The 23,163-nt window shown below is 46.1% G+C and overlaps 1 protein-coding gene across 3 annotated transcripts in view; it reads right to left on the bottom strand.

The window, feature by feature from the left end:
* Nucleotides 1-1,131: 1,131 nt before the first annotated feature.
* Nucleotides 1,132-23,163, bottom strand: part of LOC139225825 (high affinity immunoglobulin gamma Fc receptor I-like) — a 56,485-nt gene continuing 34,453 nt past the window's right edge. For all 3 annotated transcript variants that reach the window (XM_070856673.1, XM_070856674.1, XM_070856672.1), the window contains 4 exons: nt 19,887-20,156; nt 13,398-13,685; nt 9,025-9,291; nt 1,132-1,781 (listed from right to left, as the gene is read on the bottom strand). In XM_070856673.1, coding sequence (XP_070712774.1) covers nt 1,168-1,781; nt 9,025-9,291; nt 13,398-13,685; nt 19,887-20,156 — 1,439 coding nt within the window. In that variant the 3' untranslated portion in view covers nt 1,132-1,167. The remainder of the gene's footprint in view (nt 1,782-9,024; nt 9,292-13,397; nt 13,686-19,886; nt 20,157-23,163) is intronic.

Raw genomic sequence — 23,163 nt, forward strand, 5'->3', positions numbered from 1 at the left:
GCAAAACTTCCCCAAGGTGCAGGAAGCAATAGACTGTGTGCACATCGCCCTGTGAGCACCTTTACAGGGTGCAGAGGTGTTTCGTAACTGAAAGGGATTCCACTCCCTGAATGTGCAGCTCGTTGTTGACGACAACCAAATAATCATGCCAGTTAATTCTAAATTTCCAGGGAGCATCCATGATGCGCACATCCTGCGTGAGTGCGCTGTCTCTGATCTATTTGACAGTCAGCCACAAACAAGGTCATGGTTGGATGCTGGCTCAGGACCCTCCTGTGTAATCCCCAGACGGAAGCCGAGTAGCGTTACAACGAAAGTCATATAGCTATGCGCAATATCGTCGAAAAGACAATTGGAGTGCTGAAGCAGCGCTTCAGATGCCTGGACCACTCTTAGGCAGCCTACAATACCACCCTGAGCAGGTCGCTGAGTTTATTGTGGTGTGCTGCATGTTGCATAACCTAGCTATCAGGAGAGGACAATTGCCAGATGGTGCTGCCGGTCCACCTAAGGAGAGAGGGGAGGCAGAAGAGGCAGAGGAAGATGAGGAGGATGGCGAGGAGCTCAGGGAGGACAATCAGTGTGGCAATGAACCCATGCCCCACGCCCTCCAGCAAGACTGGAAAAACCCCATGGGAGTTATGTGGCTGCAAAACTCTTGCGTCAGAAGCTCATAAATGAACACTTTGCATGAACTTACTTTGGTGACAGTTACAGTTACGGAAAGACAACGGTTGCTGTTGCGTTCCGTTTCATCCTTGCCTGGTCTGGGCCTGGCCATTGTTTTCCAACAATTGTATTCATGTTTTACCTTACCAAACATTATTAGAAGACACTGCACAACAATTGTAAAATGCAATAAAATTTTTTAATGATTTAACAATTTAATTAATTTTCTTGTAACTGTAACAACCCCAACCCCCACCCCACCCGAACAGTCAATCAACAATAAATTTAAAAAACAAAAACAAACAATAAAACCACAATAAAACACTCCCTCCCTACCTGCGGCCACGTTTCTCTCCAGGTCCTCAACGCCCCCCCCCTCCCCCCTGTATCTTAACACCCCCACCCCAGTTTTGGTCCCCGGGTACCGAGACGAGTCGGGCGTGCAGCGGGCGACAGCCACACTTCCTGCTGTGGGGGAGTGACGGTGGCTCGATTGGCTCAGGATGGAGGGCCAGAAGGAAGTGCTTCCTCCTGACTCGCTTGTGCGCTGGCGCTGGTGGTGCGTGCTGCGGCACCTTGGGGTGCAATGCTGTGTTCCGCCGCTATCGCATGCCGCAAGGCGTCGATGGCGGCAGTCTGCGCACGCATCTCCTGGATCATCTGCTGCATATTCTCCGAATTGCGAGCAGACGCCTGGGACATGTCCCTCGTGTATACCCCGAATGCCTGGAGGAGCTCGCGACTTATCGCGACACTCTCCAAACACAGTTTGGTCAAGCCCTCGATACGATCGGCAGGAGGAGGCGTGTGCTGACCTGGCTGACCCGGCCTCGGTGGGGTCGGCGCGAACAGTGACGTGGGCCTTGGCGTCGCCAGCTGAAACCCTCTTGGTCTCACTGCCTCATCTGTCGAAGCCGACTTTGTGGCCGCAGGTCCCACAGGTGATAGATGCGCCAAAGGGGTGCCATAGGCATCCGCCTCTGTACCCTCCTCAGGCCTGGTTGTCTGTTCATCATCGTCTTCCTCCTCCTCCCCACCTGTGGTGAGGACCACGGTCAAAGTTGTAGTTTCAGGTTCCGATTGTGCCTCGCTGCGCATAGGTGTTGTTGGACCTGCAAAACACAATTGAGCTGATTAGAACGGAAGGATACACATTCTTGCGCTGTGCTGGCATACGAAGGAAGAGCAGTACTACTACAATAAATCAGACCAAGAGACGTTACAAGAGATGCTTGGATGAGTCGGAGAGAAATTTTCCCAGATTTTTTTCTCCCTAAATTGGCCTGGGTTTTTATCTGGTTTTTGCCTCTCCCAGGAGATCACATGGCTCCGGTTGGGGTGGAGTGTAGAAACATAGAAACACAGAAAATAGGTGCAGGAGTAGGCCATCCGGCTCTTCGAGCCTGCACCGCCATTCAATAAGATCATGGCTGATCATTCCTTCAGTACCTTCAGTAGTTGGTGAGAGGCGGGAGCAGCGTCGGAGCGGCCTATAAAGGCCCAGCGGGAGCTCGAGAGTCAGCGGCAATTGGTGAGAGGTGGGAGCAGCGTCGGAGCGGCCTATAAAAGGCCCAGCGGGAGCTCGAGAGTCAGCGGCAGTTGGTGAGAGGTGGGAGCAGCGTCGGAGCGGCCTATAAAAGGCCCAGCGGGAGCTCGAGGGTCAGCGGCAGTTGGCGAGAGGCGGGAGCAGCGTCGGAGCGGCCTATAAAAGGCCCAGCGGGAGCTCGAGGGTCAGCGGCAGTTGGCGAGAGGCGGGAGCAGCGTCGGAGCGGCCTATAAAAGGCGCACTGGTGCAGCTACAGTGGGAGAGAAAGCAAAAAAGAAGTAGAAAGGAATCAAAAGGTGACGTCACAGCCAATGGAGTAAGTGATTGGCTGGTGATTGGTGAGTAGCTTTTCTTTTTCTTTTTATATCAGTAAGTAAACTGTAGCATTGTTATTACCAATTTAAGGGTATCTAAGGGTTAAGGCATGGCAGGAGAGATCGGTCACGTGATATGCTCCTCCCGTGTCATGTGGGAACTCAGGGACGCTTCCGGTGTCCCTTACGACTACATGTGTAAGAAGTGTATCCGCCTCCATCTCCTGATTGGAACTGGAACTGAGGGTGGATTCACTCTGGAGCATCCACGATGCTGAGAATGACATAAGTGGCACGTGTAGTGAGTTGGTCTTACCGCATGAGAAGGATCCACAGCCAGCTAAGGAATGGAAGACCAGCAGGAAGCGTAGTACAAAGAAGGTAGTGCAGGGGTCCCCTGTGGTCATCCCCCTGCAAAACAGATACACTGTTTTGAGTGCTGTTGAGGGAGATGACTCATTAGGGGAGAGCAACAGCAGCCAAGTTCATGGCACCGTGGCTGGCTCTGTTGTACAGGAGGGCATAAAAAAGAGTGGGAGAGCGATAGTGATAGGGGATTCAATCATAAGGGGAATAGATAGGCGTTTCTGCGGCCGCAATCGAGAGTCCAGGATGGTATGTTGCCTCCCTGGTACAAGGGTCAAGGATGTCTCCGAGCGAGTGCAGGACATTCTGAAAAGGGAGGGAGAACAGCCAGTTGTCGTGGTGCACATTGGTACCAACGACATAGGTAAAAAAAGGGATAAGGTTCTACGAGACGAATTTAAGGAGCTAGGAGTTAAATTAAAAAGTAGGACCTCAAAAGTAGTAATCTCGGGATTGCTACCAGTGCCACGTGCTAGTCAGAGCAGGAATCGCAGGATAGCACAGATGAATACGTGGCTTGAGCAGTGGTGCAGCAGGGAGGGATTCAAATTCGTGGGGCATTGGAACAGGTTTTGGAGGAGGTGGGACCAGTACAAACCGGACGGTCTGCACTTGGGCAGGAACGGAACCAATGTCCTCGGGGGAGTGTTTGCTCATGCTGTTGGTGAGGAGTTAAACTAATATGGCAGGGGGATGGGAACCAATACAGGGAGACAGAGGGAAACAAAAAGGAGACAAAAACAAAGACAGAAAAGAGATGAGTAAAAGTGGAGGGCAGAGAAACCAAAGGCAAGAAACAAAAAGGACCACTGAATATAAAAGGGCTGCAGGAGGGGTAAAAACTAAAAATCATGGTTTAAAAATTAGGATGAAAACACTCTACCTAAATGGACGCAGCATTAGAAATAAAGTAAATGAGTTGACGGCACAAATCATTACAAATGGGTATGATTTGGTGGCCATTACAGAGACATGGTTGCAAGGTGGTCAGGACTGGGAATTAAACGTACAGGGGTATCTGACGATTCGGAAAGATAGGCAGGAAGGGAAGGGAGGTGGGGTAGCTCTGTTAATAAGGGATGATATCAGGGCAGTTGTGAGGGATGATATTGGCTACAATGAACAAAATGTTGAATCATTGTGGGTGGAGATTAGAGATAGTAAGGGGAAAAAGTCACTGGTCGGCATAGTTTATAGGCCCCCAAATAATAACTTCATGGTGGGGCGGGCAATAATCAAGGGAATAATGGAGGCATGTGAAAAAGGAACGGCAGTAGTTATGGGGGATTTTAACCTACATATCGATTGGTCGAATCAAATCGCAGGGGGTAGCCTGGAGGAGGAATTCATAGAATGCATACGGGATTGTTTCTTAGAACAGTATGTAACAGAGCCTACAAGGGAGCAAGCCATTTTGGATCTGGTCCTGTGTAACGAGACAGGAAAAATAAACGATCTCCTCGTAAAAGATCCTCTCGGAATGAGTGATCACAATATGGTTGAATTTGTAATACAGATTGAGGATGAGGAAGTTGTGTCAGAAATGAGAGTACTATGCTTAAACAAAGGGGACTACAGTAGGATGAGGGCAGAGTTGGCTAAAGTAGACTGGAAACAAGGACTAAACGGTGGCACAATTGAGGAACAGTGGAGGACTTTTAAGGAGCTCTTTCATAATGCGCAACAAAAATATATTCCAGTGAAAAAGAAGGACGGCAAGAGAAGAGATAACCAGCTGTGGATAACCAAGGAAATAAAGGAAAGTATCAAATCAAAGACCAATGCGTATAAGGTGGCCAAGGTTAGTGGGAAACTAGAGGATTGGGAAGATTTTAAGCAACAGCAAAGAATGACTAAAAAAGCAATAAAGAAAGGGAAGATAGATTACGAAGATAAACTTGCGCAAAACATAAAAACAGATAGTAAAAGCTTTTACAGATATATAAAACGGAAAAGAGTGACTAAAGTAAATGCTGGTCCCTTAGAAGATGAAAAGGGGGATTTAATAATGGGAAATGTGGAAATGGCTGAGACCTTAAACAATTATTTTGCTTCCGTCTTCACAGTGGAAGACACAAAAACCATGCCAAAAATTGCTGGTCATAGGAATGTGGGAAGGGAGGACCTTGAGATGATCACAATCACTCGGGAGGTAGTGCTGGACAGACTAATGGGATTGAAGGGAGACAAGTCCCCTGGTCCTGATGAAATGCATCCCAGAGTATTAAAAGAGATGGCGGAAGTTATAGCAGATGCATTTGTTATAATCTACCAAAATTCTCTGGACTCTGGGGAGGTACCAGCGGATTGGAGAGCAGCTAATGTAACGCCTCTGTTTAAAAAAGGGGGCAGGCAAAAGGCAGGTAACTATAGGCCGGTTAGTTTAACATCTGTAGTGGGGAAAATGCTTGAAACTATCATTAAGGAAGAAATAGCGGGACATCTGGATATGAATAGTGCAATCAAGCAGACGCAGCATGGATTCATGAAAGGGAAATCATGTTTAACTAACTTACTGGAATTCTTTGAGGATATAACGAGCATGGTGGATAGAGGTGTACCGATGAATGTGGTGTATTTAGATTTCCAAAAGGCATTCGATAAGGTGCCACACAAAAGGTTACTGCAGAAGATAAAGGTACACGGAGTCAGAGGAAATGTATTAGCATGGATAGAGAATTGGCTGGCGAACAGAAAGCAGAGAGTCGGGATAAATGGGTCCTTTTCCGGTTGGAAATCAGTGGTTAGTGGTGTGCCACAGGGATCAGTGCTGGGACCACAACTGTTTACAATATACATAGATGACCTAGAGGAGGGGACAGAGTGTAGTGCAACAAAATTTGCAGATGACACTAAGATTAGTGGGAAAGCGGGTTGTGTAGAGGACACAGAGAGGCTACAAGGAGATTTGGATAGGTTAAGCGAATGGGCTAAGGTTTGGCAGATGGAATACAATGTCGGAAAGTGTGAGGTCATCCACCTTGGAAAAAAAAACAGTAAAATGGAATATTATTTGAATGGGGAGAAATTCCAACATGCTGTGGTGCAGAGGGACCTGGGGACTTTCAGTGACTGATGAACCATGACACCCAGGTCTCATTACACCTCCCCTTTTTCTAGTCTGCCGCCATTCAGATAATATTCTGCCTTCGTGTTTTTGCCCTCAAAATGGATAACCTCACATTTATCCACATTATACTGCATCTGCCATGTATTTGCCCACTCACCTAATCTATCCAAGTCACCCTGCAGTCTCTTAGCGTCCTCCTCACAGCTCACACCGCCACCAGTTTAGTGTCATCCGCAAACTTGGAGATATTACACTCAATTCCTTCATCCAAATCATTGATATATATTGTAAAGAGCTCGGGTCCCAGCACTGAGCCCTGCGGCACTCCACTAGTCACTGCCTGCCATTCTGAAAACGACCCGTTTATCCCAACTCTCTGCTTCCTGTCTGCCAACCAGTTCTCTATCCACGCCAGTACATTACCCCCAATACCATGCGCTTTGATTTTGTACACCAATCTCTTGTGCGGGACCTTGTCAAAAGACTTTTGAAAGTCCAAATACACCACATTCACTGGTTCTCGCTTGTCCACTCTACCAGTTACATCCTCAAAAAATTCCAGAAGATTCGTCAAGCATGATTTCCCTTTCATAAATCCATGATGACTCGGTCCGATCCTGTCACTGCTTTCCAAATGGGCTGCTATTTCATCCTTAATGATTGATTCCAACATTTTCCCCACTATTGATGTCAGGCTAACCGGTTTAGAAATACCCGCTTTCTCTCTCCCTCCTTTTTAAAAAAGTGGCGTTACATTAGCTACCCTCCAGTCCATAGGAACTGATCCAGAGTCGATAGATTGTTGGAAAATGATCACCAATGCATCCACTATTTCTAGAGCCACTCCCTTAAGTACGCTGGGATGCAGACTATCAGGACCCGGGAATTTATCGGCCTTTAATCCCATCAATTTCCCTAACACAATTTCCCGCCTAATAAGGATATCTTTCAGTTCCTCATTCTCACTGGACCCTCGGTCCCCGAGTACATTCGGAAGGTTATTTGTATCTTCCTTTGTGAAGACAGAACCGAAGTATTGGTTCAATTGGTCTGCCATTTCTTTGTTCCCTATTATAAATTCACCTGAATCCGACTGCAAGGGACCTACGTTTGTCTTTACTAATCTTTTTCTTTTCACATATTTCTAGAAGCTTTTGCAGTCAGTTTTTATGTTCCCTGCAAACTTCCTCTCGTACTCTATTTTCCACCTCTTAATTAAACCCTTAGTCCTCCTCTGTTGAATTCTAAATTTCTCCCAGTCCTCAGGTTTGTTACTTTTTCTGGCCAATTTATATGCCTCTTCCTTGGTTTTAACACTGTCCTTAATTTCCCTTGTTAGACATGGTTGAGCCACCTTCCCCGTTTTATTTTTACTCCAGACAGGGATGTACAATTGCTGAAGTTCATCCATGTGATCTTTAAATGTTTGCCATTGCTGATCCACCGTCAACCCTTTAAGTATCCTCTGCCAGTCTATTCTAGCCAATTCACGCCTCATACCGTCGAAGTTACCTTTCCTTAAGTTCAGGACCCTAGTTTCCAAATTAACTTTGTCACTCTCCATCTTAAGAAGTAATTCTACCATATTATGGTCACTTTTCCCCAAAGGACCTCGCACAACAAGATTGCTAATGAATCCCTTCTCATTATACATCTCCCAGTCTAGGATGGCCAGCTCCCTGGTTGGTTCCTCGACATATTGGTCTAGAAAACCATCCCTAATACACTCCAGGAAATCCTCCTCCACCGCATTGCTACCAGTTAGGTTAGCCCAATCTATATGTAGATTAAAGAAGGCTTCAGTATAAGGGGTGTCGCAGTTGTGTGGGGCGGACTGGTTGGGCTGGGTGCTCTTTGCCTTTCCGCCATTGTTCATTGTTCATAGGTTTATATGTAACCTTCAGGGCTGCTGACCAAGGCCGGGTGGCTCTTTGTCGGCCGGCACAGACACGATGGGACAAAATGGCCTCCTTCTGCTCTGTAAATTTCTATGTTTCTCTAATAATGCATCACGTGGGAGTACATATGGTAGTACATCCAAGTTGAAATTCAGTGACCCAGAGAGCTGTGGAGGCTGGATTAGTCGGAGATAGACAGAATGATAAGGGAGTGAAGGTTTATGGGGAGCGGACAGAGAAGGGGTCAGCTGACCAGGTGGCCTGCTCCTGCTCTTATTTCTTATGTTGTCAACCTGAGAGTAGCACAGAGGCTGCATGCATAACATGACATCATTCGTATATTATAATTAAATGACATTACATTACATTAACACTGCTTTACACATTCCTCACGTGACACAAGGGAGGGCTCTGCCTCACCACAGGTGGTGGCCGAGTGACTATGGCTGTCGATCAGTGCCGCAGCACATTCCTCCAAGACGGTTAGGACGGCGAGCTGGGCAGGACCTCCTCCCATGCGCCTGCATGAGTGCACTTCTGTGCTGAGGGCCTCATTGGCCTCATCGGAGAAGGGTTTGGCCTCCTCCTCCGCACCCCCCCCCCCCTCCACATCGTGAACACTATGAGGACGAATTTCTTCAGAGGGTTGTAGATCTGTGGAATTCGTTGCCTCAGAGAGCTATGGAGGCTGGGTCATTGAATATATTTAAGGCAGAGATAGACAGTTTCTTAAGGGACTAAGGGATTATGGGCAGTGGGCAGGGAAGTGGAGCTGAGTCCATGATCAGATCAGCCATGATCGCATTAAATGGCGGAGCAGGCTCGAGGGGCCGTATGGCCTACTCCTGCTCCTATTTCTTATGTTCTTATGTATCATCAGCAAAGTTGGATACATACCTATCTTTGTATCATCAGCAAAACTTGGATATATTATGCATCAGAAAACAAGAAATTCTCGACACAGAGGTCATGAGATATTTGTGTGAAGCTTAATGCGGGGCCGCTTGTAAACGCCTCTGTTTCGCGACTGACTGCAAATTGCGGGCCGAATAGATGCCGATATGAGGCAGGAAAAATTCCCAGTGCTGGAGAGAGCAGTGGGAGGCTGAAATCTCAAGTCACCTGTTCCGCCCAAGCAAAGAAACACGTTTCTGTACTCACCTTTAACAGTGATATGCACATGCCTGGATGGGTACACATCAGTATCGCTGCCAATTGCACAATGATACCAGTCAGAATCCATCACGGTAGCTCGTTGGATTCGATAGACATCGGAAATCCCAGAAGCAGAATACATAAGGAACTTGTTCCTGTAGAAGTAATACTCTTTGCTCCCAGACTTAGAGCATTCCGTGCACACACAGCGTAATGCAATAGTATCACCATCCCTTGGGGTCTCAGGGTCCACGTCAAGTCTTACTGGACTTTCTGAAATTGACCAAGAGGGAAGTTAAAGACCATTCCATATTCCAAAGTAACACTCTCAATCCTGTTTGTTAGAAATGAAAGCAAATAAGTGGGTAGAAAATAAGAACATAAGAAATAGGAGCAGGAGTCGGCCACTCGGCCCCTCGAGCCTGCTCCACCATTTAATAAGATCATGGGTGATCTGATCATGGACTCAGCTCCACTTCCCTGCCCGATCCTCATAACCCTTGACTCTCTTACCATTCCAAAATCTGTCTATCTCCACCTTAAATATATTCAATGACCCAGCCTTCACAGCTCTCTGGGACAGAGAATTACAAAGATTTACGACCCTCTGAGAGAAGAAATTCCTCCTCATTTCCGTTTTAAATGGGTGACCCCTTATTCTGAAACTATGCCCCCTAGTTCTAGATTCCTCCACAAGGGGGAAACATCATTTCTGCATCTATCCTGCTATCTTCGCGGGAGTGCATAAGGGGTGATGCCCAATATTCAGTCCATCGAAGTCAATGGAATATAAAGTCTAACACATGGCTGATGCAACACTCGCCCAAAATAAACTTCAATGGCAAGGTTTAGAATAATTATTAAAGTTAATGTATAAGTAAATAAAGGGCCATATTTTGCGGTCCCAATGGGAGGAAAAGCAATGTGTGAGGAGGACACACAAAAGCTGCAAAAGGACATAGACAGGCTAAGTGAGTGGGCAAAAATTTACAGATAGAGTATAATGTCAGAAAGTGTGAGGTTATGCACTTTGGCAGAAAAAAATCAAAGAACAAGTTATTATTTAAATGGTGAAAAATTGCAAAGTGATGCAGTGCAGCGGGACCTGGGGGTCCTGGTGCATGAAACACAAAAAGTTAGTATGCAGGTAATCATCGTAGGCAGTCCCTCGGAATTGAGGAAGACTTGCTTCCACTCTAAAAATGAGATCTCAGGTGACTGAACAGTCCAATACAAGAACCACAGACCCTGTCAGAGGTGGGACAGATAGTCATTGAGGGAAAGGGTGGGTGGGGAGTCTGGTTTGCCGCACGCTCCTTCCGCTGCCCGCGCTTGATTTCTGCATGCTCTCGGCGATGAGACTCGAGGTGCTCAGCGCCCTCCCAGTTGCACTTCCTCCACTTAGGGCGGTCTTTGGCCAGGGACTCCCAGGTGTCGGTGAAGGTGTTGCATTTTATCAAGGAGGCATTGAATGTGTCCTTGAAATGTTTCCTCTGCCCACCTAGGGCTCGCTTGCCGTGAAGGAGTTCCAAGTAGAGCGCTTGCTTTGGGAGTCTTGTGTAAGGCATGCGAACAATGTGGCCTGCCCAGCAGAGCTGGTCGAGTGTGGTCAGTTCTTCAATGTTGGGGATGTTGGCCTGATTGAGGACACTAATGTTGGTGTGTCTGTTCTCCCAGGGGATTTGCAGGATCTTGCGTAGACATCGTTGGTGGTATTTCTCCAGCGATTTGAGGTGTCTACTGAATATGGTCCATGTCTCTGAGCCATACAGGAGGGCAGGTATCACTACAACCCTGTTGACCATGAGCTTGGTGGCAGATTTGAGGGCCTGATCAGCCGAAGGCTGCACTGGTGCACTGGAGGCAGTGTTGAATCTCGTCGTCAATGTCTGTCCTTGTTGATAAGAGGCTCCCAAGGTATAGGAAGTGGTCCACGTTGTCCAGGGCCGTGCCGTGGATCTTGCTGACAGAGGGGAAGTGCTGTGCGGGAGGGACAGGCTGGTACGGCAAGTAATCAGGAAGGTCAATGGAATCTTGGCCTTTATTACAAAGGGGATGGAGTATAAAAGCAGGGAAGTCTTGCTACAGTTATACAGAGTACTGGTGAGGCCACACCTGGAATACTGCGTGCAGTTTTGGTTTCCATATTTAAGAAAGGATATACTTGCTTTGGAGGCTGTTCAGAGAAGGTTGATTCCGGAGATGAGGGGGTTGACTTATGAGGAAAGGTTGAGTAGGTTGGGCCTCTACTCATTGGAATTCAGAAGAATGAGAGGTGATCTTATCGAAACTTATAAGATTATGAGGGGCTTGACAAGGTAGATGCAGAGAGGATGTTTCCACTGATTGGGGAGACTAGGACTAGGGGGCATAATCTTAGTATAAGGGGCCGCCCATTTAAACAGAAATGAGGAGGAATTTCTTCTCTCAGAGGGTTGTAAAACTATGGAATTCGCTGCCTCAGAGAGTTGTGGAGGCTGTGTCATTGAATAAATTTAAGACAGAGGTAGACAGTTTCTTAACAGATAAGGGAATAAGAGGTTATGGGGAGCAGGCGGGGAAGTGGAGCTGAGTCCATGATTGGATCAGCCATGATCGTATTAAATGGCAGAGCAGGCTCGAAGGGCCATATGGCCTACTCCTGCTCCTATTTCTTATGTTCTTATGTATGAGCTGTATATGCGCGGAAACCCGGAACTTGCAATCAGTCAAGAATTCTCCTGGCAGATTGTACGAATCCCCGAGACTAGGTCCTCCATAGCCGGACAGTTAGACTATTTGCCCATCGAATGGCCGTGAAATTCTTACGCCTGGAACAAGCAGGCGTGTGGCCCGCTATTACCTGCGTAAGAGTGTTAAAAAACAGAAACATTACATTTTATCATTTATACATTAACAGCACGCTGCAATAAGGGAAGTTTACTGTTGCCCTGTTAAAAAATGTAACTTTATTTTTCAAAAAATTACATTTTTGCTGAAATGCCATTATAATGTTTTTATTCTTTATTTGATGTGTTTATATGATGTATTTTTTTATATGAGCCCCATTCATACTTATGGAACCATTCTGGTCAATCTCCCCCTTAACCTTCTCTGCTCCAAGGAGAACATCCCCAGCTTCTCCAGTCTATCCGCGTAACTGAAGTCCCTCATCCCTAGGAAAAGTCCCTCATCATTAGGAAAAGGGGAGGTGCAACGAGACCTGAGTGTCATGGTACATCAGTCATTGAAAGTTGGCATGCAGGTACAGCAGGCGGTGAAGAAGGCAAATGGTATGTAGGCCTTCATAGCGAGACGATTTGAGTATAGGAGCAGGGAGGTCTTACTGCAGTTGTACAGGGCCTTGGTGAGGCCACATCTTGAGTATTGTGTGCAGTTTTGGCCTCCTAATCTGAGGAAGGACATTCTTGCTATTGAGTGAGTGCAGCGAAGGTTCACCAGACTGATTCCCGGGATGGCAGGACTGACATATGAGGAGCGACTGGATCAACTAGGATTATATTCACTGGAGTTTAGAAGGATGAGAGGGGATCTCATAGAAACATATAAAATTCTGACGGGATTGGACAGGTTAGATGCAGGAAGAATGTTCCCGATGTTGGGGAAGTCCAGAACCAGGGTTCACAGTCTAAGGATAAGGGGTAAGCCATTTAGGTCCAAGATGAGGAGAAACTTCTTCACTCAGAGAATTGTGAACCTGTCGAATTCTCTACCACAGAGAGTTGTTGAGGCCAGTTCGTTAGATATATTCAAGAGGGAGTTAGATATGGCCCTTACGGCTAAAGGGATCAGGGGGTATGGAGAGAAAGCAGGAATGGGGTACTGAAGTTGCATGATCAGCCATGATCATATTGAATGGTGGTGCAGGCTCGAAGGGCCGAATGGCCTACTCCTGCACCTATTTTCTATGTCTCTATGGAACCATTCTGGTCAATCTCCCTCTCAACCTTCTCTGCTCTAAGGAGAACAACCCCAGCTTCTCCAGTCTCTCCCCGTCACTGAAGTCCCTCATCCCTGGAACCATTCTGGTCCATCTTTTCTGCACCCTCAAGTTGGCCCTATAATCCTTCCAAAAGAGGACACCATGGGAAACATACTGGGTATTTCTTACCGTAGTTACCGTAGAAGAATTATGGGTTAATAAATGAAGCAACTTTCCAAACAAACTACTTGGTAAAGACAACAGGATATAGGTCCAACAAAGGGTGAAATAGAAACACCATTTTGCACCTCCTCAATTTACTTTCCTATTAACTTCAATGAAAGGTAAAATCGGACGGTGTGTAAACCCAGCAGCCATTTTAACTTTCCGCTCAAGACGAATTTTAGCCCCAATGGGTGAAGAAATGACCTGTGTTTATTCATATAGTGATACTGACCTCGAACACGCACAAACTTGTATCCAGACGAGTAAGCAGGTCTATTGGGAAACTCAGCAAATTGCACTTCACACCGATACCGTCCCTCATGCTCCAAAGTAATGTGCTCCATTTCAATTGCGACACTTCTGTTCCAGGAACGAATCTCAGTTAATATGGAACCTTCTCGGTAAAATGTGTAAATAAATTCGCTTTGTAGAAGGTTTTGGAATTTGCATCTCAGCACCAGATTTTCGTCCACCCACAGTTTGTCCGACTCAACCTCAATCGTCATCTCCGAATCGGGATCTGACAAAAACAAGTGATCAGGGATCAGTGCTGGGACCCCAGCTATTTACAATCTATATTAATGACTTGGAGGAAACATAGAAACATAAAAACATAGAAAATAGGTGCAGGAGCAGGCCATTCAGCCCTTCTAGCCTGCACCACCATTCAATGAGTTCATGGCTGAACATGCAACTTCAGTACCCCATTCCTGCTTTCTCGCCATACCCCTTGATCCCCCGAGTAGTAAGGACTACATCCAACTCCCTTTTGAATATATTTAGTGAATTGGCCTCAACTACTTTCTGTGGTAGAGAATTCCACAGGTTCACCACTCTCTGGGTGAAGAAGGTTCTCCTCATCTCGGTCCTAAATGGCTTACCCCTTATCCTTAGACTGTGTCCCCTGGTTCTGGACTTCCCCAACATTGGGAACATTCTTCCTGCATCTAACCTGTCTAAACCCATCAGAATTTTAAACGTTTCTGTGAGGTCCCCTCTCATTCTTCTGAACTCCAGTGAATACAAGCCCAGTTGATCCAGTCTTTCTTGATAGGTCAGTCCCACCATCCCGGGAATCAGTCTGGTGAATCTTCGCTGCATTCCCTCAATAGCAAGAATGTCCTTCCTCAAGTTAGGAGACCAAAACTGTACACAATACTCCAGGTGTGGCCTCACCAAGGCCCTGTACAACTGTAGCAACACCTCCCTGCCCCTGTACTCAAATCCCCTCGCTATGAAGGCCAACATGCCATTTGCTTTCTTAACCGCCTGCTGTACCTGCATGCCAACCTTCAATGACTGATGTACCATGACACCCAGGTCTCGTTGCACCTTCCCTTTTCCTAATCTGTCACCATTCAGATAATAGTCTGTCTCTCTGTTTTTACCACCAAAGTGGATAACCTCACATTTATCCACACTATACTTCATCTGCCATGCATTTGCCCACTCACCTAACCTATCCAAGTCACTCTGCAGCCTCATAGCATCCTCCTCGCAGCTCACACTGCCACCCAACTTAGTGTCATCCGCAAATTTGGAGATACTACATTTAATCCCCTCATCTAAATCATTAATGTACAATGTAAACAGCTGGGGCCCCAGCACAGAACCTTGCGGTACCCCACTAGTCACCGCCTGCCATTCTGAAAAGTACCCATTTACTCCTACTCTTTGCTTCCTGTCTGACAACCAGTTCTCAATCCACGTCAGCACACTACCCCCAATCCCATGTGCTTTAACTTTGCACATTAATCTCTTGTGTGGGACCTTGTCGAAAGCCTTCTGAAAGTCCAAATATACCACATCAACTGGTTCTCCTTTGTCCACTTTACTGGAAACATCCTCAAAAAATTCCAGAAGATTTGTCAAGTATGATTTCCCTTTCTCAAATCCATGCTGACTTGGACCTATCATGTCACCATTTTCCAAATGCGGTGCTATGACTTCCTTAATAATTGATTCCATCATTTTACCCACTACTGAGGTCAGGCTGACCGGTCTATAATTCCCTGTTTTCTCTCTCCCTCCTTTTTTAAAAAGTGGGGTTACATTGGCTACCCTCTAGTCGATAGGAACTGATCCAGAGTCAATGGAATGTTGGAAAATGACTGTCAATGCATCCGCTATTTCCAAGGCCACCTCCTTAAGTACTCTGGGATGCAGTCCATCAGGCTCTGGGGATTTAAGGGACTGAGTGTAACGTAGCCAAGTTTGCTGACGATACAAAGATGGGAGGAAAAGCAATGTGTGAGGAGGACACAAAAATACTGCAAAAGGACACAGACAGGCTAAGTGAGTGGGCAAAAATTTGGCAGATGGAGTATAATGTTGAAAAGTGTGAGCTTATGCACTTTGGCAAAAAAAAATCGAAGAGCAAGTTATTTGTTAAATGGAGAAAGATTGCAAAGTGCTGCAGTACAGCGGGACCTGGGCATGAAACACAAAAGGTTAGCATGCAGGTACAGCAAGTGATCAGGAAGGCCAATGGAATCTTGGCCTTTATTGCAAAGTGGATGGAGTATAAAAACAGGGAAGTCTTGCTACAGTTATATAAGGTATTGGTGAGGCATCACCTGGAATACTGCGTGCAGTTTTGCTTTCCATATTTAAGAAAGGATATACTTGCTTTGGAGGCTTTCCAGATAAGGTTCACTCGGTTGATTCCGGGGATGAGGGGGTTGACCTATGAGGAAAATTTGAGTAGGTTGGGCCGCTACTCATTAGAGTTCAGAAGAATGAGAGGTGATCTTTTTGAAACATACAAGATAATGAGGGGGCTTGACAAGGTGGATGCAGAGAGAATGTTTCCACTGATGGGGGAGACTAGAACTAGAGGGCATGATCTTAGAATAGGGGCCCCCCATTTAAAACTGAGATGAGGAGAAATTTCTTTACTCAGGGGGTTGTAAATCTGTGGAATTCGCTGCCTCAGAGAGCTGTGGAAGCTGGGACATTGAATATATTTAAGACAGAAATAGACAGTTTCTTAAAAGATAAGGGAATAAGGGGTTATGTGGAGCGGGCAGGGAAGTGGACCTGAGTCCATGATCGGATCAGCCATGATCGTATTAAATGGCGGAGCAGGCTCGAGGGGCCATATGGCCTACTCCTGCTCCTGTTCTTATAAAGCTCTGGTCAGAATCCATCTGGATAACTGCGTACAGTTCTGGGGACCGCACATCAGGAATATATAGTGGCCCTGAGCAGCGTAGACACACCAGAATGATACCTGGGCTAAAAGGAGCTAAATTATGAAGTCAGGTTGAATAGACTCGGCTTGTATTCCCTCGAGTATAGAAGATTAAGGGGCAAAATAATTTGGGATGTTTAAGGAGGTTAGTAATGTTGATCGGGCATGTCGAGAGAAACTATTTTCTCCGTTGGTGAGTTGGGGGGGATCCAGAACGAGGGGACGTAACCTTAAAATTAGAGCCAGGCTGCTCAGGGGTGATGTCAGGGACATAAGAACATAAAAACTTGGAGCAGGAGTAGGCCTACGGTCCCTCGAGCCTGCTCCACCATTTAATAAGATCATGGCTGATCCGATCATGGACTCAGCTCCACTTCCCTGCCTGCTTCCCATAACCCTCTGAGAGAAGAAATTCCTCCTCATCTGTTTTAAATGGGTGACCCCTTATTCTAAGACTATGTCCCCTAGTTTTAGTTTGCCCTATGAGTAGAAATATCTTCTCTGCATCCACCTTGTCGAGCCCCCTCATTATCTTATATGTTTCAGTAAAATCACCTCTCATTCTTCTGAATTCCAATGTGTATAGGCCCAATCTATTCAAGCTATCCTCATGTCAACCCCCTTACCTCCAGAATCAACCTAGTGAACCTTCTCTGAACAGCCTCCAATGCAAGTATATCCTTCCTTAAATGCGGAGACCAAAACTGTACGCAGTACTCCAGGTGTGACCTCACCAATACCCTGTACAGTTGTAGCAGGACTTCTCTGCTTTTATACTCTATCCCCCTTGCAATAAAGGCCAACATTCCATTTGCCTTCCTGATTACTTGCTGTACCTGCATACTAACTTTTTGTGTTTCATGTACTTCATCACACAAAGGGTAGTGGAAATCTGGAAATCTCACCCCCAAAAAGGTGTTGAGTCTGAGGGTCAATTGAAAATTGCAAGACAGAGATTAATTGTTTTTTGTTAGGCAAGAACATTAGGGTTATGGAAACAAGGCGGGCCGATGGAGTTAACGGATAGATCAGCCATGGTGTAGTACAAGTATTTGGATTTCCAGAAGGCATTCGATAAGGTGCCACATAAGAGATTACTGCACAAGATAAGAGCTTATGGGATTGGGGTAATATATTAGCATGGATAGAGAATTGGCTAACTAACAGAAAACAGAGAGTTGGGATAAATGGGTCATTTTCCGGTTGTCAAACGGTAACTAATGGGGTGCGGCAGGGATCGGTGCTGGGTCCTCAACTATTTACAATCTATATTAATTACTTGGATGAAGGGACTGAGTGTAATGTAGCCAAGTTTGCTGATGATACAAAGACACAAAGCAAATTGTGAGGAGGACACAAAGAATCTGCAAAGGTATATAACAGGCTAAATGAGTTGGCAAAAATTTGGCAGATGGAGTATAATGTGGGAAAATGTGAGGTTATCCACTTTGCTGGAAAAATAAAAAAGCAAATTCTTATTTAAATGGAGCGAGAGTACAAAATACTGCAGTACAGAGGGACCTGGGGGTCCTTGTGCATGAAACACAAAAAGTTAAAAAAAGTTAGTATGCAGGTACAACAAGTAATCAGGAAGGCAAATGGAATGTTGGCCTTTATTGCAAGGGGGATAGAGTATAAAAGCAGAGAAGTCCTGCTACAACTGTACAGGATATTGGTGAGTACACACTTGGAGTACTGCGCATAGTTTTGGTCTCCTTATTTAAGCAAGGATATACTTGCATTGGAGGCAGTTCAGAGAAGGTTCACTCGGTTGATTCCTAAGATGAGGGGGTTGTCTTATGAAGAAAGGTTGAGCAGGTTGGGCCTATACATATTGGAGTTTAGAAGATTGAGAGGCAATTATATTGAAACATATAAGATTCTGAGGGGGCTCGACAGGGTAGATGAAGAGAGGATATTTCCACTCGTGAGGGAATCTAGAACTAGGGGGCATAGTTTCAGAATAAGGGGGTCACCCATTTAAAACAGAAATGAGGAATTTCTTCTCTCAGAGGGTTGTAAATCTGTGGAATTCTCTGCCCCAGAGAGCTGTGGAGACTGGGTCATTGAATATATTTAAGGTGGAGATAGACAGATTTTTGAACGTTAAGGGAGTGAAGGGTTATGGGGAGTGGGCAGGGAAGTGGAACTGAGTCCATGATCAGATCAGCCATGATCTTATTAAATGGTGGAGCAGGCTCGAGGGGCAAAATGGCCCACTCCCGCTACTATTTCTTATGTTCTTATAATCGAACTAAATGGCACAACAGGCTCGAGGGGCTGAATGGCCTCCTCTTGTTCTGATCATCTGCCCTGGAAAATGTAGGGAAATATTTAGCAGTGTGTTCCAGCTACCGATACTGGCAGAATGTTCGATCTCTGGGCAGTTCACGGCACGTCTGTTACCGCAGGTATGTCCCCTTTTCGTACACAAATCATTTTCCATTTGATTTTGATCGGGAGGAAGTAACAAAGGCAGACTTGCATTTCTGTAGCGTGTTACATGTCTTCCGGATCTACAAAGCGCTTAACAGCTGCTGAAGCACTTACTGAAGTGTAGTCACTGTTGTAATGTGTGACCACTTCTCGCACAACCAAGTTCCATCAACACCAAATTTATAATGACAAGACAATTTTCACATAGGTTGAGGGATAAATAGGACCAGAACCAGGGGCTGGTGGAATGGGTGGGCAGGTGGCAGATACAGTTTAGCACAGAAAAGTGCGGTGATACATTTTGGTAGGAGGAACGATGAGAGGCAATATAAACTAAGGGGTACAATCCTAAAGGCAGGAACAGAGAGAACAAATCGTTGAAGGTAGCAGGGCAGGTTGTGATAGAAGTTAAGCATGTATACAGGATCCTGGGCTTCATAAATAGAGGCGTAGAGTACAAAAGCGAGGAATTTATGATGAACCTGTATAAAACACTGGTTTGGCCACAACTGGAGCATTGTGTCCAATTCTGGGCACCGCACTTTAGGAAGGATGTGAAGGCCTTAGAGAGGGAGCAGAAAAGATTTATGAGAATGGTTCCAGGGATGAGGAACTTCAGTTACGTGGATAGACTGGAGAAGCTGGGGTTGTTCTCCTTGGAGCAGAGAAAGTTTAGAGGAGATTTGATTGAGGTGTTCATGAGGGGCCCGGACAGAGTAGATCGAGAGAGAAACTGTTCCCATTGGGGAAGGGTCGAGAACCAGAGGACACAGATTTAAGGCGATTGGCAAAAGAACCAAAGGCAACGTGAGGAAAAACTATTTACGCAGCAAGTGGTTAGGATCGGGAATGTGCTGCCTGAGAGGGTGGTGGAGGCAGACTCAATCGTTGCTTTCAAAAGGGAATTGGATCAGTACCTGAAGGAAAATAATTTTCAGGGCTGCGGGGAAAGGGCGGGGGAGGGGGACTGGCTGAGAGTTGGCACGGGTCGAGGGGCCGAATGGCCTCATTCCGTGTTGTAACCGTTCTGTGATTCTATGAAATTAGAAAAGGTTAAAACATTGAAGAAGTTCCTAGCCCCGTATTATTTACCAGTTACGTTGACGAGAATGGTGTTACTGTAGCGATCGTTTGGTGTTGATGCCGATGAAATGACTTTACATTTGTAGACTCCACTATCATTCTCTGTTGCTGTCCTGATGATATAAGTTCTGTTCCCAGGTTTGTCACCGTGTTCATTAATATTCCACACATACTTTGTGGAGCGAAGCCTTCTTGCGGGATTACACGTGAGAATGATCCAGTCTCCGGTCAGGAATCTCGCCCAGGGAGGGTCCATTGCCAGCAACGGTGCCGCAATCTCTGTGTTCAATAGAAAACAGGAAATGAATGGAAATTATATTGAAATTCATAGAATCATACAGAAATTCACAGCACAGAAGGAGGCCATTTCAGCCCATCATGTCCGCGCTGGCCGACCAAGAGCCATCCCAGCCGAATCCCACTTTCCTTAGCTCGGTCCGCCCCAGACCCCCACCACCCTCTGGGTGAAGAAATTTCCCCTCAAAACCCCTCTAAACCTCCTCCCAATGACTTTAAATCTATGCCCCCTGGGTGTTGACCCCTCTTCTAAGGGAAACAGGTCCTTCCTATCCACTCTATCCAGGCCCCTCATAATTTTATACACCTCAATGAGATCTCCCCTCAGCCTCCACTGTTCCAAGGAAAATAACCCCAGCCTATCCAATCTGTCCTTACAGCTAAGATTCTGCATTTCCGGCAACATCCTGGTAAATCGCCTCTGTACCCTCTCTGGTGCAACATCCTGGTAAATCTTCTCTTTACACTCTCTAGTGCAACATCCTGGTAAATCTCCTCTGCACCCTCTCCAGTGCAATCACGCCCTTCCTATAATGCAGTGACCAGAACTACATGCAGTACTCCAGCTGTGGCCTAACCAGTGTTTTATACAGTTCAAGCATAACCACCCCTGCTCTTGTATTCTATGCCTCGGCTAATAAAGGTAAGTATTCCGTATGCCTTCTTAACCACCTTATCCACCTGGCCTGTTACCTTCAGGAATCTGTGGACATATACTCCCAGGTCCCTTTGTTCCTCTACACTTCTCAATGTCCTTCCATTTAATGTGTATTCCCTTTCCTTGTTAGCCCTCCCCAAATGCATAACATCACACTTTTCCCGATTAAATTCCATTTGCCATTGTTCTGCCCACCTGACCAGTTCATTGATATCTTCCTGCAGTCCGCAGCTTTCTTCTTCATTGTCAACCACACAGCTGATTTTAGTATCATCTGCAAACTTCTTAATCATACCCCCTATATTCACGTCTAAATCATTGATATATAACCACAAAAAGCAAGGGACCCAGTACTGAGCCCTGTGGAACCCCACTGGAAACATCCTTCCAGTCACAAAAACACCCATCGACCATTACCCTTTGCTTCCTGCCTCTGAGCCAATTTTGGATCCAACTTGTCACTTTACCCTGGATCCCATGGGCTTTACTTTCATGATCAGTCTGCCATTGGGACCTTATCAAAAGCTTTGCTAAAATCCATATACACTACATCAAACGCACTACCCTCATTGACCCTCCTGGTTACCTCCTCAAAAAATTCAATCAAGTTAGTCAGACACGACCTTCCCTTAAAAAATCCATGCTGACTGTCCTTGATTAATCCATGTCTTTCCAAATATACATTTAACCTGTCCTTCAGGATTTTTTCCAATAATTTTCCCACCAACGAGGTTAGGCTGACTGGCCTATAATTACTCGGTCTATCCCTTTCTCCCTTCTTAAACAAAAGTACCATATTAGCAGTCCTCCAGTCCTCTGGCACCACACCAGCAGCCAGAGAGGATTGGAAAATGATGGTCAGAGCCTCTGCTATTTCCTCTTTTAATTCTCTTAACAGCCTGGGATACATTTCATCCGGGCCTGAGGATTTATCCACTTTCAAAGCTGATAAACCCCTTAATACCTCCTCTCTCACTATGTTAATTTCATCTCTCCTGTAAGTGTGAGAATCTGTGAGTGCATCTGTGAATGTGTGTGTGAGTGTGAGTGTGAGAGTGTGTGAGTGAGTGAGTGTGTGAGAGTATGTGTGTGTGAGCGTGAGTGAATGAGTGAGTGAGTGAATGAGAGTGAGTGAGTGAGAGTGCGTGAATGAATGAATGAGTGAATCAGTGAGAGTGTGTGTGTGTGTGAGTGTGTGTGTGTGAGTGTGTGAGTGTGCGCGTGTGTGTGAGAGTGTGAGAGTGTGTGAGTGTGTGTGAGTGTGTGTGTGAGCGTGAGTGTGTGTGAGTGTGTGTGAGTGTGTGTGTGAATGTGTGTATGAGTGTGTGAGTGTGAGACTGTGTGAGTGTGTGGGTGAGTGTGTGTGTGAGTATGTGAATGTGTGTGTGTGTGTGTGTGTGTGTGTCTGTGTGAGAGTATGTGTGTGTGTGAGTCTGTGTGAGAGTGTGTGGGAGAGTGTGTGAGAGTGTGTGGGAGAGTGTGTGTGTGTGCGAGTGTGTGTGTGAGTACGTGAGTGCGTGTGTGTGTAAGTGTGAGAGTGTGTGAGTGTGTGTGTGAATGTGTTTATGAGTGCGTGTGTGTGTGTGTGTGAGAGTGTGTGTGTGTGTGTGGGAGAGTGTGTGTGAGTGTGTGGGAGAGTGTGTGTATGTGAGAGTGTGTGTGTGTGAGTGTGAGAGTGTGTGTGTGAGTGAGAGACTGTGTGTGTGCAAGTGTGTGTGTGAGTGTGAGAGTGTGTGTGTGTGCGTGTGTGTGTATGAGAGTGTGTGTTTGTGCGAGAGTGTGTGTGAGTGTGTGGGAGAGTGTGTGTGTATGAGAGTGTGTGCATGACTGTGTGTGTATGTGAGAGTGTGTGTGAGTGAGAGAGTGTGTGTGTATGAGAGTGTGTGCATGAGTGTGTGTGTGTGTGAGAGTGTGTGTGAGTGAGAGAGTGTGTGCGAGTGTGAGTGTGTGAGTGCATGAGTGCGTGTGTGTGTGTGCATGTGTGTGAGTGTGTGTGTGAGTGTGAGAGTGTGTGTGTGTGTGTGTGAGTGTGTGTGTGTATGAGTGTGTACGCGTGTGTGTGTGAGTGTGTGTGAGAGAGTGTGAGAGAGTGTGTGTGAGTGTGTGTGTGTGAGTGTATGTGAATGTGTGTGTGTATGTATGTGTGTGTGTGTGAGTGTGTGGGAGAGTGTGTGTGTGCGACAGAGTGTGTGTGAGTGTGTGTAAGTGTGAGAGTGTGTGTGTGCGAGTGTGTGTGACTGTGTGTGAGTGTGTGTGTGCGTGTGTGAGTGTGCATTTGAGTGTGCGTGTGTGCATGTGAGTGTGTGTGAGTCTGAGTGTGAGTGTGTGTGT

The sequence above is a fragment of the Pristiophorus japonicus genome, chromosome 15 (genome assembly GCF_044704955.1).
Source record: "Pristiophorus japonicus isolate sPriJap1 chromosome 15, sPriJap1.hap1, whole genome shotgun sequence".
NCBI lineage: Eukaryota > Metazoa > Chordata > Chondrichthyes > Pristiophoridae > Pristiophorus > Pristiophorus japonicus.